General features: G+C 43.1%; 1 protein-coding gene across 2 annotated transcripts in view; it reads right to left on the minus strand.

The window, feature by feature from the left end:
- EDEM1 (ER degradation enhancing alpha-mannosidase like protein 1) overlaps window positions 1–10,702 on the minus strand; it is a 28,941-nt gene extending 18,239 nt beyond the window's left edge. The window contains exons 1-4 of one of the 2 annotated variants that reach the window (XM_054976229.1): window positions 10,590–10,702; window positions 10,054–10,187; window positions 4,285–4,357; window positions 2,622–2,725 (exon numbers count right to left, since the gene is read on the minus strand). In XM_054976229.1, the coding sequence (XP_054832204.1) occupies window positions 2,622–2,725; window positions 4,285–4,357; window positions 10,054–10,154 (278 nt within the window). In that variant the 5' untranslated portion in view covers window positions 10,155–10,187; window positions 10,590–10,702. Of the gene's footprint in view, window positions 1–2,621; window positions 2,726–4,284; window positions 4,358–10,053 lie in introns of both variants that reach the window. The other variant, XM_054976228.1, reaches the window with a different exon arrangement.
- Window positions 10,703–14,852: the final 4,150 nt, after the last annotated feature.

Raw genomic sequence — 14,852 nt, forward strand, 5'->3', positions numbered from 1 at the left:
GGAAGAACAAAAATATTTGGCGCTATATTCTAGAGTTAGCAGCCAGAAAAGCACAGACTAGCCTGAGCTCATCAGAGCTTGAAAGCTAAAAAGGTCTGGGCAAGGTCAGTAATCGATGGGAGATCACCAAGAAAGAACAGGGTTGCTATGCAGAGGAAAGCAATGGAAAACCATTTCTGCTCATATCTTGCCTTGAAAACCCCAAGAGGGGTTGCCATAATTCAGTTGTGACTTGTCAGCACTTATTTATTATTTATGTTCCAATTAATTATTTGTTCCAAGTTCATTTGCCAATCCAGAGTTCAACACACATATTTCTATTACTCACATACCCTTGATGGATCCTCTATTTTCATACACAAACCCTCTAATTTCTGAGATTTAGCTAGCCATCTGTGGGTCAGCACTGGCTCTCCATTAGGAAGCTTCAACTAGTACAGCAAGATTGAGGATTGGCATAAAATTAAAAGGAACATGCCTCATTAATTCTGAAAGAGCTATACTGGGTTCTTAATGGTTTCTGGGGACAATTTAGCACACTGTTCTGGCACCAGGGTACCTCCTTCACACAGTCATTCTAGTTTTAGGCACCAGTATACACCTCATTTGTGAAGGCTTTTTTGGTTGATATTTTCCCCCTCCACCCTTATTGCTTATTGGCCTGTTCCTCTGGGTTGGATTCAGCCAGCTTTCTCAATCAATCCTGCTCCATTCTCTCTTACCACAACCACCATTCTACATGACTTTTGTCAATGCAGGTCCCATGATCTCCAATATAGCATTTCTGAACGATGAAAAGGGGGCCCCCTCATTCCTTTCCTGGAAATCTGGCTGGATCCAACACTGTCTCCAGTCACTTTATAGAATCTTATAACGATAAAGAACTATAAACACAAAAAACTAAGCATGCATTTATGTGCTTTAACTTTAAATTGTGGAAGACACCTTAAGAAGCATGGCAAGAAGGTTTTGATATCAACTTTAAATATATATATGTAAATAGTAATGCCTTACTATTGTTTTGACTCAAAAATCTGTTTGGACTGTCATTTTCAAAACTCTGCTTTGAATACACTTCTGTAAATAACTGCTTACTAGTGGTTTGATAGTTTCAGAAACCTTCACATTAGTATTATTTCCATTATCTGAGACTTAACATAGATTCTGCCTCCTATACTCATCTTCCACATTGGAATCGGTGGAAGAAAACCCTAATTTTTGCTTAAAGCCTCTTAAAATTCCAGACGTTAGTCTACGAAGTTAAAACACAAGAATGTAAGATTACATCAACTTTTTCTCAATTTCTTTAAAATTACTAAAGAGAATTAAAAAATGTATAGAAAATGAAAAAACAAGTAGATTCCTGTAGCGGACTTTTCAACTAAAATGGGGTGAAGCAGTTACAAGTCAGGTGTTTTTAAACACTCCAAATTGTGACATTTGCTCCTTAAGTAAAACATTGGAACCTTTTCATTAACATAAATGGCACCCGGGAAAATTAATTAGTATTTCTCTTTATAGCACGAGAAAAAACACTAATATGAACCAGGTTAACCAAGTTAAATACTAACCATGCTTGTTTCCGTACATGCAAATATTCATTTCCCAAAGCAGCCCCACACACTGCATTACAGGTTACTTCAGATTTCCCCTCTCCCCATTTGAAAAATACGTTTTTAGGAAGAGAGTACAAAAGAGGCTGCTGGAAGAAAGGATGAACTGCTGTATGTTTCACTTAGACTAGAAATACATTTAGTAAGTTTCCACAGTGCATGCCCCAAAATCTGTGGAATTCCACCAGCACCCACCTCTCCTTTGGCTTCACAAAAAAGTAAAGATGTTTGGATTTACTATGCATTTGACATTGCAGGACTCAATTTGAAACTGTACTTTAATCTAGTGGTGTCCACTCGAAAAAGATTCGGGTTTCCTGCTTTGGGTAAACATAAATACCGAAGCAGCTTGCCGCTTCAGGATGCAGGTGTTTAAACCACTTCTATAAAGATTCGGGAATCTTTATGGAGCACACCGAAGCTCAAAGAACTTTTCTTGTAGTTTGCAAATGGCAAGAAAAGTATTGCTTTCAAACTTCCTGCCCCGCCACCCTCCCATCAGGTGAAAAAAGTGTCAGGGCAGGAAGCCAGTTGAAACCAACACTTTTCTTGCCGCTTGCAAGAAAAAAGCAGTGGAGTGGGAAGTTTGAAAGCAAGCAGCACTTCTTCTTGCAAACACCTGGAAAAGTGCTGCGGCTGCTGTCGCTTTGCCCAAAGCTTTCCGAAGAGATACGAATCGCTTCAGTCAGCTTTGCTTCAGTCAGCTCAGCAATGCTGGGGCCTATTCAGGAATCCCGAATCTTTCCAAATCAGGCTCAAATCGGAAACCTGAAGCGCATATCCCTATTTTAATCCCCTGCTTGTATAAATTCAAAATAAAATGAAGTTTATGCCCTGTCCACTGTATTTAATAGTCTCTTTTCAGCTTCTATATTTTACTGGTGAAATATGGAGGTTTACAGTTGTTTTATTACATCAATTCCCACAATGTTTAAATAAGTATTATTTTCCAGTTTCTTCAAAGCATGTAATAACTCAGTACTCTTGTTAGATTTTAGTAGAACCTACCTGATTGTTGCTTCAAAGACCTGCACAGTTGAATCTGTGTCAAATGAAACTGTTTCTATCACTAATTTCACAGCTTTTCGGAACTCTGAAGAATTTCCCATCACCTTTGAGATAGAAAATGGACATCAGATAAAAATTAAGGATTTAGACTACAAAATTTAGCTACCATATATTAATCATTACTGTAAGATATTTCTAAATAAATAAATTATTTCTATTTTTACACTTTCTAAAATCCCACCTCTAAAAAAACGACAAACTACTGGAGCAAAATGCATAAACTGGACTAGGACTGGAATTCAAGTGGAACAGTAGAATATTCTACATGAAATAAATAAGTATGCGTAATACATAAGCCTGTCAGGTATAAGATAACTGCCTCAATACACCATCTAAAAGAGATCTAACTCTCTGCTCACAATAGAAACACAGATTGAGATCACTATTACTACTGACACAAAAGGAAAATAGATGTTACAGAAATATACATGGAATGTCAATGAGGCATTTCACTAGAAACAGAATTATAAAGTCCACAGCTGTAAAAACTTCAGTACATCACACTGAACTGGCCTGCAATATCAAACAATTTCAAGCTGTACTCAAATTCTCTTACCAAACAATTTCACTTTTTTAAAAATCAAGCACCTTCCTTGACTAAGAAATTGCTTCAGTTCCATGATTTGCAAATAATATTAAATCTCGAACATCTCAACTGTGGCTCTATTCTACCCAGCTTATACCAATACCTAGGGCTCATTTTGAGGGGGAATGCGCAGGAACGCAGTTCCAGTAGTTCCCCAAAGAGGACACATGTCAGGTGGCCCTGCCCACCTGACTCTCGGCCATTTTGGGCTCTTTTCGTCCTGGATTAGGGCCCAGATGGCCCGGATCGGACCTCTGACGAGTGGTAGATCACTCTCTTGTTCAGCAGCGGCCCAATCCTAACCATTTTGGGTCCCTTTACGGCCATTTTCAGACCCTTTTTGCCATTTTGGGCCCAATTTCAGCCCTCAATGGCCAGGATTGGGTCCAAAGCAGCCAGGATAGATGTCAGGGTGTGTGTGGCATATGCAAATCAGTTATGCTAATGACACATTTCCGGTGATGGCAAGGGGCATGGCATATGCTAATGAGTTATGCTAATGAGTTCCTCCAGCTTTTTCTACGAAATGACCCCTGCCAACACCCCTCAACCTAACTGATACTACACATATCTAGTGATGCCACAAGCCCTGACACTTCCTTAAATCTCTCACTTCTTTCAAGTGTCTCCACATCCTAGCACTACCTCTCCCACCCCACTATCAGTCTTGAAGAAAGAGACCGTACTGAAAAGTCTCAAACAAACAGAGAACACGGGGAAGAGTTCCATACTCTGCCTGCTCCTGGACACCCAGATTACATAAAAGAATTAGATGTTTTTGGGATCGGCTGGTGACCAGCTTTAAGGATCCCAGACACAGAAGATATTTTACTTAACAAAGATGAATTGGGAAACAAGAATATTTAATTTCCTATAATACTTCTCTTCTTTCTTGAGTTTCTGGGTCTTTATCAAAGATACCTCATCATTTACAGTTCTCCTAAAAATTATAAATTCTGATAATATTTAATATTTGTGTTCTTTCTGCCAGTAATTTAAAAAACATTTTGAACTCACTGCTAGGGTATCCAATGCATCAATCAGAGTAAGCGAGTAGTTTCCAAGGACATCATTGATATTCAGATTTGAACTGAAATAAATTAGATGTTAGAACTATCAGATTTTCTGTTTGATTAATCCAAATACATACTCTGTAAATCATGTGGTCTGATCCTATGTCTATTTACCTGGAAATTAATCCCAATGATTGGGAATCTTGTTCTCAGCCAAGAGTGCATGAATGCAGCCTTAGGCACATAACTAACATTCAGTATTAACACAAAATAAAATCAGGCCACACTGTCTAGATGTACTCTCTGTTCAGTTACATGCAGCTGCTTTCATACCAGAGATCTTAAGCAGGCCTACTTAGGTATGGTCCACAGAAGTCACAAGAATGTTCAGAAACAGGATATAAGTGTCTTATGGCAGGGCCATGGATCTTGATTCTAGGAAAAAGACTGAATATCATCTGAAATTTTGCTTAGTCTAAATTCCTAGAAATTCCAATACAGTTGATGCCCTTGGGATGGGTGGGGTGGAGGAGTACTGAACTTTGAGCTGAGAGATTTTCTCATGAGCTGATTCGGAAATGTTCAACAGATAGCTTCATCCTACATATCCTACATGCATGTTCTTTTTCATGAGGCTGTTATGGAATGGCAGGGCAAAGCAATGGGGAACTATTTCCTACAATTACACACCTGCTTACACTTAAGGTCAATAAACAATTACTTATTTCTAATCACAGGCTACCTTCAGATATCACAACCAATGGAGACTGGGCACTAACACAGCTTGTCACACCTCCATCCTCCATTGCATGCACAAAGCTTGATTCAAAATGGCCTGGCTGGATGAAGCTCCAATACACTATGACACTGCAGATTAATAACAACAACAACAGTGTGCTTATATACCACCCTTCTGGACAGATTAGTGCTACACTCAGAGCCAGTGTTATTATTATCCCCGCAATGCAGCTGGGGAGCTGGGGCAGAGATGAGCGGCTTACCCAAGGCCACTTGCTGAGCTCATTGAAGTAGTGGGAGTTGAACCAGTGGAGTGCTGATTCACAGCTCAGATACTTAATCACTATGGCTGTTTACTTCCTGCAGGCCACAGTTCTAAATCTTGGTTTAAAATGTTGGTTTGCAGGGAGTAATTAACTCCAGTTTTCCATAATTGCCTACATGCAAGGCAAATTGAAACTTGATCAAATCAGGAAGCTCTGGCTCAATCTCCATACATAGAAGAAGGAGGAACAATAAGCACAGCAACAAGCTGTGTTCATCTGCAATCTCAGTTTGTTGTGCAGCATGAATACAGCTACTGCCTAGCCACCTTAACAAAAGGTTGTAAAAAGTAAGATTTCCTCATATTTTCCAAAAACATAGCATACACCCTTAAGATGGGATGCAGCCATAGATGTGTATAGCCAGAGCTTATATTTTCATTTTCACTGAAAAAAATTGTTACTGCTGCACAGAGAAGTCACTGTTCGGACTAAAAGATGCTTTTCTCCTTAGGAACAGGCTGTACTCCAACAAAAGGCAGTTCTTTCTGAATGTGGAGTTATTTGTTGCTGTTAATGCATATCCTATATTTTGATCCAGGATTCTGTTTCCTAGTACTCCTGTCACCTATGCCCTGTAGCACATGGGGAATCAGCTTGATTTTCAACAATGTAGTGGAAACATTCACATAATTGCTCAAGTTTGACATTTTCAAACAGGAAGGAGAGAAGGAAGGAAGTACTGGTTGCCCATTAAACCACAAAAGCATCAAATAGAGTTCAAAACAAAACTGGTGGGAAAAGAACACAGAGGTTGTCATGCAGGAAAAGGTTACCTAAAGCAAGAATAGCTGTGATCACATTACAGTCTAATATTCAAAACATGACAACAGCAGCAACTGTACATGTAACAGTTACTTCTGCTCGTCCTACAGCATGAAATTATTAAGAATATATTTTGAAGACGATGTATCTTTAAGACATTTTCTAATATAAACACAAGATTTAAACTTGCTTCCCTGTATCAAGAAGTAGAGTAAAGTCTCCAAAATAATCTTGAAATTACATCCTGGATTTACTCAAATAGTTTATAACTGATATTCTGTGCTTCAAGAAATTCTGAAGTTTGTAAGTAGGCTACTTAAGTGTGAGAAGAAATATTAACACAAGAGCATTTTTGAATGTACAAAATTCAAATTCCCTTGCTCAAACATCATTTCAGCAGCAGTATGGGCAATTTAAAAAATCTGAAGGGATGGGGTGAACAAAGGTATTTTCCACATGAACACACTTTCTGGGCATTTGATCCACAAGGATCAGATCCCCTTTGGGCCTCTGTAATTCCGCACTTGAAGGAATCGAACCAAAGTGGTGTCTGTTTATTTTTTCTGCACTAGAAAACTGCCCCATTTCTGCTATGGGCTGTTTCCTCAGTTGATGGCTAAGGACATGCCCATTTCCTCAATTGATGGGCTGAGGAAACTTGCAGGGATTTTTTCAAAATGCACCAACTTTTCAACACTTGTTAAAAAGAATAAAAAAGGGATTTACTTCTTACTGCTGAGGATTGTATGCACACGCAACACACTTTTCAGTGCATTGTTAACATTTTTCTTAGCCATATAGCAGCTAGATAGGCTTAGTAAACTTGCAAGTTTTTTTGCACAGGAAAACAAATTATTTTCCTGTGAAAATACATTTAAATAAATAATGTGTGCCTCTTATTTCACACACTACTATACTTAACAGGAACCAACGCTAGCATTCCAAATAATGTTCAGGCACAAACTTATAGTATTGAACTATTTGTCATCTACACAGTTCACTATCTTAGTCCTTTTTTTCTTTTAACATCCAAGAACAAGTAAATCAGAGTAAAATAGTTTCTCGAAACATTTTTATACGTATTAATTTGATTTCAAGGGTGATTTAATTCTATTGTTACCTTCCCCTCACACTGCAAAACATTCAATTTATTTCAAATGTTCAAAAAATAATCTTATAAACTACCAATAACTCATCCCATTGGCAACTTGAGGCCAAATCACACATGACAGTGGAAATCCATTACTGGCTTCCCAAACATGTAGTTTACTTCAAAAAGCAGACAGAGGGACTGTATATGGATTGGAGGCTTGATACAGAGGAAGGGAGGGGGAGATCTCTCTTTGCACCATTTCCTTCACTAGCAATGCATTCTCCCCTAGACTGGAAAAAGGAGAGAAAGATACCCATAGTCAGCCTGCCCTTTCTCCCCTCACAGGATGTAAAGCAGCGGTGATAATGAAGGATTTCCAAAAAGCACAAGGGCAATGGGTCACCTCTATCAGTACCCAATGTGGCTGCTTTTTGCTGAAAAGATGTGGCTCAAGATCCAAAATATCTTATGTGCTTTGGCTCTTAACCTTTATAAATTGGGGGGAAAGAGTTGAGCATATAAACCTATGTTATACTGGAAGGATCATATCAATCATTCATCTACTCCAATAATTCCAGTTCAAACAATCAGGGGTATGTCTCCAAGATCTTAGGCAGAGGACTTCCCAACTCTTTTACACATAATCCTTTCAACTGATGCCAGGGACTTAACCAAGCAGAGCAAAACATGAGCTCTACTACTACTACTGGGCCTTTCTTCCAACTACAATTTCTCGTATCTTAGGATATAAGTAGAGCCTGCTGGATCAGACCAGTGGTCTGTCTAGTCCAGCATATTGTTGTATACAGCGGCCAACCAACTGCCCTGGGTGGCAAAACAAGGCACAAAGGCAGAGGTGCTCACCTGCTGCTGTCTCCCCGCACTGGTATTCAGAGTTTTGCTGCCTCCGGATATGTAGGTTCCCCTCAGTTCTCATGGCTAGTAACCACTGATGGGTATCTCCTCCAACAATTTGTCAGTCCCTTTTAAAGCTTTGTATGCTTGCAGCCATCACTACCTCCATTGGCAAGGAATTCCAGTTTAAATGCTCATTGAATAAAGAACTACTTCCTTTTGTCTGTCTTGAATCTATTTGACAACAATTTCACTGGACGCCCCCAAGTTTCGGTATTATGGGAGAGGGAGAAAAAGCTCTATCCACTGTCTCTAACCCATGCATAATTTTATAAACCTTTACCATGTCTCCCCTTAGCTATCTTTTTTTAGACTGAAAACTCTCTCCAACTTGTCCGCATCAAAAAGTTGCTCCAATCCCCTCATCATCTTGGTTACCTTCTATTGTACTTTTCCCAGTTCTGCAACATCTATTTGGGGATACAGTGACCAGAATTGCAGACAGTACTCCAAATGAGGCCTCAATGTAACTTTATACAAGGACTTTACAATATTGGGAATTTTACTTTCGATCCCTCTCCTAACATGAAGTTTGTCTGCTCAGAGCTATTTTAGTTATTTGCACTGTGTTAAGTATGAATGGACTAGAAACTTTTTGCAATATTAATGCTCACCTCTAAAGCAGATGGCATGTGTCCAGTTTCTTGTTTAACAGTAACACTGTATGTGACATTATATCAAACTACATACACCCGCAGATGCACACGCATGTTTTAACCTAACACAGCAGAGGTAATATGTTATTAGCAGAAATATGGCAGAAGCATAGAGACAGAATCTATTAATTGTTTTCAAAGCAGCTGTCACAGCGTTTGCACTGAAAGGTAAACCCGAGGGATTAACCTACTGCAAGCCCCCTCCTGGGAAGAATGAAGCAACACTTACGCAATTTGCAAAATGTCTAAATATTTTTTAAGACTACAAAACAACACACAAAATGAAATTAGTACATACAACACAGTGGGATCAGACTCTTTGGGATGGTGCAATACAGAAGAGAAGAATGCAATACCAAACAGAAACCAAGGAAACAGGCTTCTGTGAGTCAATGTCTACCACATTCTAGATAGTTTGCACTTTGGAAAGACAAGTACACTTTGAGCACATGCAGGCACTACATAACTGTGGCACACCTCTGTGGTTATGCATGCTGACCCATTGTGTGGTAGTTATTCTGCCTCCTGCTGACACTTCTCCTTCACCTTTGGTCACAAGACTTTGATCAGCCTAAGATCACTACAACCCTTTGTTCCTGCTTCCCTTCCCACCACTGGCCCACATATCTCTTCTCATTTGCCTCTTCGTCCTGCAGTCCTCTGAGTCTTTCGTTTTTCCTCAGTTCCTCTCATGTCAGACCACTTCCACAAAGCCAGCACGGCAAGGATAAAGGTACTCCCAAACATAAAAGAAGCACATCCACAGAGCTGTGTGCGCAAGTAGTTGGCTAGTGAATCAAGTTAGGGCTATAATGGGCCAGATATTCTGAAGCGGGGTTGGGAGTATTATCTCAGCCATTCACTCAGAACTATCTGACGGAGTTATGATTAAATAACGATTAAATAGAAGATAATAACCCTGTTGCTGCGTTGCTCTTCCTACAGGAACAGTGGAACAAAAATGTTGGTAATCAATAAATGTACTATAAAATTGTGACAGACTACCACCACCTCGAAGAGGAGAGCTAGTATGGCACAGACGTTAGACTGCAGGGCTAGGAATCTCGCAGCACAATCGTAAACAGAGTTATTCCAGTCTAAACCCATTGAAATCAATGGGATGACCGTAGTCCAGTCACTCTCTCAGCCTAATGTTGTACTGAGGGTAAAATAGAAAAAGGGGAGAATGTTGCAAGTACTTCTTGGTCTCCAATGGGGGACATTAGGCAGGAAAGGGACGCACAGCCCCGGGTCTTCTCAGGCCCCACCCCAGGCCCACTCACGGGTCAGCGCGGTCCGGCCCCCGGCCACAGCACTCGATGGGGTTGAGCTCGTCCTGAGGGAAGGCGTGCGCCATGTAGTTGTCGTAGCCGAAGGCGAACATGTTCCTGGCAGCGTCGCGAAGCTGGGCGCGGAGCTGAAGAGGGAAGGAGCGACTGTAGCGCTGCTCGTATTCGTCGTCGTCGTCGTCGCCGCCGCTGCCGCCACTGCTGCCGGCGAGCCCTCCACCCCTGCCCGCCGAGGAGCCGCCGCTACCGCCACCCCCCCAGGCCCTGCCCAAGAACGAAGCCCAGTGCGGGGACACCAAACCGTCCGGGAAGCAGCGCTGGGTCGAGGCGGCGGCCTCCTGGGCGGCAGCGGCGGGGCTGCAAGCGAAGGCCCGCAGGCGCTGCTGGTAGAAGCCCACGCTGGGCCCGGCCAGCCAGAGGAGCGCGTGCCCGGCCAGCCGCAGCGCCAGCAGCGCCAGCACCAACGACCGCCATTGCATGGTCGGAGCGCCCGTCGACAGCTCCTCCGCGCGCCCCTTTCACGCGCATACTTCAAGCGGAAGCTTCGCTGGCGCGCAAGTCGGCGCGGGCGACGGCAGGAGGAGGGGCGGAGGCGAAAGCCTCGGCCTCGTCTTGGCGCGGTCTGCCCCCGCCCTCCGGCTCGGAGGACTCCTCCTCTGACTCGAAATCATGACGGGGCTTCTTTAAGCAGGGGGCAGGGCAAAGGCAATGTCTGTGACGCGTAACAGAAGAGGCTGCTTTGCATTGGCTTTCGCCGGCGACGTTCCCCATCGCTATAGGCCGCCGTGGAAGGCGTGACATGGAAGTGTCGAAGAACAATGACGCGAACTCTTTAAAACCCTTCTTTAGCTAGGCGGAACTTAGGGGTGAGCCGCGGTGGCGTGGCAAACTGAGATTTTTCCCTAGGGCAGCGCAGCCAATCAAAGGAGAGTATTTAGAAATAGTCCTCGATGTCAAATTTAGGCCGTTTCAACGGGAGGCAGAATTACGGTCGTTAGAGGGAGCACTTGTGACGTTTGAGCCACATAGCCTTAAGCGCTCCGTCCTAGGCAGGCGTGTGCAATGAGACTTACTCCCTGCGCATTTAGCATCACAGCCAAAAATGTACCCGGCAGTAGAAGCTAAATACAATCACATTTACAGTCCCTTTAAACTTCTTGGCCTTAGACGGCTCTGGGTCTTGTTAGGTGTGTTCTGCCTCAGAAAAACTGGCACCGACTTTCCTACAAAATTTCCAACCCTTTCCTACTGTTTGGGTTTTAATCCTCCAGGTCAGAATAAACCCATGGCACACAGTCATACGGATTCCTCACGGTGGCTTTGAGGACACCCTGAGCCCAAGCGGGCATGCGCAACCACAGCAACAGGCAGCTTATCCATCCAAGAAGTTCTAGAAAACAAAGCGCTTATGTGGCACAATTCCCACCCACCCCCCAACAAAGCTCAACAACATAACTGTGTAGCTATTTACATGACCAACTATCCACTACAACAGACTCTGCCTAACACAAGCTACAATATAACGTTTGTCTTTAATAGTGTCCCAAAGAAAAATGTCCTTACAGTAGTTACAAGCTGCCTCCACAATTTTTGTAAAGCAGCCTTCACAGCAACAACCCAAAGAACTGGATACAAACAGAGAGTGGATCTTTGGTCATTCATCCAAGTAACTACTTGGGGCAGCCCAAGGAATGTGTCAATGCACTGCCAATACTTGGCTCCCTCCTGCCATGGAAACTTGCACATACAGGAGTGTTGTGAGGATGAAATGGCTGCGAGGAAAATGATGCTTTGGGTTTCCATTAGAGAGAAAAGCAGGGTGTAAATGAAATAAATACATCAGCAGCTTTAGATACATGTTGATGCAACTGAGATCCAGCTGGCCATAGCAAGGACCCAGGATAAATTACTTGTTAGAAAATAAGTCTTGTAGTACTTGCCCTAAAGACTTACTGTGTATATTTCTGGGATCATTCTAACGGACATTTAATGATGACATAAAATGAAACGTTTTAATTAGACATCCTGTGAAGTACAGGATACTGTGCTCTGTTGTAGCTTTGAAAAAGGATATTTAAAAATAAATCATGTTGTTTTTAAAGGTTAACATCGCAGTGATGTTAGATTTCCTGTATCCACTTGACCTTGTCTTTAGGCCTCTAAATTTCTTGCATATATTGGAATTATTTTGTTCTATTTATTGTATATAAATTCCCTCCCTCCCTTTTTTCTATTGTAATGCTCATGGCAGGTTAAATACCAGATCCAGGCCTGCTTTGCATTAGCAAGCTGCCCTCACGTGCCTTCAACTATTCATTTGATACCCAGTACCACCTTTAAGTTTGTACACACAAATTCTAGCTTGAGTTAAGAATGGACAACTAACCTGTACTATGACAGCTAATTTATTCTATAGCTAAGCACAGGTCGAGACACTTTAACGCATTCAGGGATGTTTTAAAACCATCCTACTATATAAAAGGCAAAGCGTGTTCCAGACAACTCACTTCCTATCTGGTGTGCCACCAGAGGGTGCTGCCAGGCGAGGCAGCCAGACCTCCAGAGTGCGCCATGGCGGGAAGCCCCAGCTGGGATCAGACGCAAAGCAGGCAGAAATGCCTGCCCCCAGCCTTCACCCAACTGGGATCAGGAGCAGAGCAGGCGGCAATGCCCACCCCCTGCCTTCACCTAGCTGGGATCAGGAGCAGAGCAGGCGGCAATGCCCGCCCCCTCCTTCACCCAGCCAGGATCAGGAGCAGAACAGGTGGTTTAAACTCCTCTTCATCCTCTGAGAAGTTGTTTTTTCTCGTCTGACACTGTTGCATTTGTTTCTTAAAGTCTCTCCGTTTGCCTTAGCAGCCAAGAAAATTCAGACTAGAGCTGTTTCCAGAGGTAGCAATGGTTTTAACTGACTGGTATTTTCTGCCTAGATCATTTTAATCTTTTAATATCTGTACATATGTTTATATGTTAGAGAGTTTTATGTGTTCTACGTGTATGGATTGTAACGGCCTTTGGCTACAAACAATAAACCTACCGATTGACCTATTGAGATGGCAATGCTTGCCCCCTTCACCCTGGCCAGAATCAAGCATGGAGCAGGAGGCAATGCCTGTCCCCCCCTTCACCCAGATGGGATCAGGCACGAAGCAGGTGGAAGTACCCACCCACCTCTTCACCCTGGCCAGAATCAAGCATGGAGCAGGAGGCAATGCCTGTCCCCCACCTTCACTTGGCCAGGATCAGGCACAGAGCAGCCAGTAATGCCCACCACCTTCACCCAGCTGGGATCAGGCATGGAGCAGGTAGCAATGCCCACTCCCCCTTCAACCCGCTAGAATCAGGCACTAAGCAGGAAGCAATGCCGCTGCCCGCCCCCCCCTTCCCCCAGCCGGGTTCAGATATGGAGCAGGCAGCAATGCCTGCCCCTTTCACCCGGATGGAATCAAGTGTAGAGCAGGAGGCCATCCCTGCCCCACCCCCACTCATCCAGCCGGGATCACACATGGCGCAGGTGGCAATGCCCGCTCCCCACCTTCACCTGACTGGGATCAAGAGCAGAGCAGGTGGCAATGCCTCCCTCCACCTGCCTTCACCCAGCCTGGATCAGGCAGGGAGCATGAGGCAATGCCTGCCCTCCTTCACCCAGGCCAGGATCAGTCACGGAGGAGGAGGCAATGCCTGCTTGCCCATCCTCCCCTTTCTAGAGCCCTTGTATTTTTTCTCACAACGGGCTTTGTTACTATTCTTACATAAGCGCTTTCTATACAGGAAATTCTATAAATATCACCTACAGTTGAGTTTATTTATCCCTATCAACATGCCAACCATTCAACCACAACACTTCTGCTTTGACTGGAATTTGTTTCCATATACTGCAGTTCTCAGTTCAATAGTACATTGGTTTTCAAGTGAAAGAGGAACAATATGGCAGGTACTAGTGAAATCTACAATTCTAATGGCAGTACCTGTGAGGTCACTTCTGATTTAGTTTTCCCGAGTATTTATAGTACTGACCTATTCTGAGATGTTATACCATTGTATAGCTATGCTGAAAGTGAAATGGCCAGATTAACAATTTAGAAAAAAGAAAATTGAAGGCAAGGTTAAATTTCTGGGGCTCCAAGTCAGTCTTATCTCTTCCCATGTCTCTTCATGTCTGATCCCTTATATAATCCATTCAGCTTTTTCTTCCTTGTTAGCTTGGAACAGATATTCAGCAAAAGCTTTGCTACCCAGTCCTCCTGGGCAATGGGGGCTGCTGGTTAATCAAATGGGCCAGATACTTAAGATTATTGCTTTATCTTGCCTCCTTCCCAAAAGATTCCACAGCAACCCAACTTCATGACATTGGGAATGCCCATGGCAACTGCTCCCATACAGGGCAGGGCTCTTACCTATCCTCTCAGAACCAAGGGGCCATCCTACGTAGCAGGCAAATGAACCAGTTGCCCAGGATCCTTCTAGCAGCCCTAGCTTCTGACAGCTGAAGACAAGTCAATGATGACTTCAGCTGGCAGCACTGGCTGTCAGAAACCCAGCAAGAGTGGAAGGCATAAAGTTGGCCATCTGAAGAGGTGAAAGCACGGCATAAATGTAGCTAAAGATGCAAGGGTATGATAGCTGAGGGGGGAGATGCTTGCCCTCTAGGTGATGCTGGTCAATTGAGCATTTTATGTAATCAAGTACCAGATAACAAAGCTTTCACTGTATGGTGTTCTAGCAGAAAATGTTCAACTAAAAGCTTGTATTCCTCCAGCTACACATCATATACTAAATTATCGTCAGCCCAA

The sequence above is a fragment of the Eublepharis macularius genome, chromosome 4 (assembly GCF_028583425.1).
Source record: "Eublepharis macularius isolate TG4126 chromosome 4, MPM_Emac_v1.0, whole genome shotgun sequence".
NCBI lineage: Eukaryota > Metazoa > Chordata > Lepidosauria > Squamata > Eublepharidae > Eublepharis > Eublepharis macularius.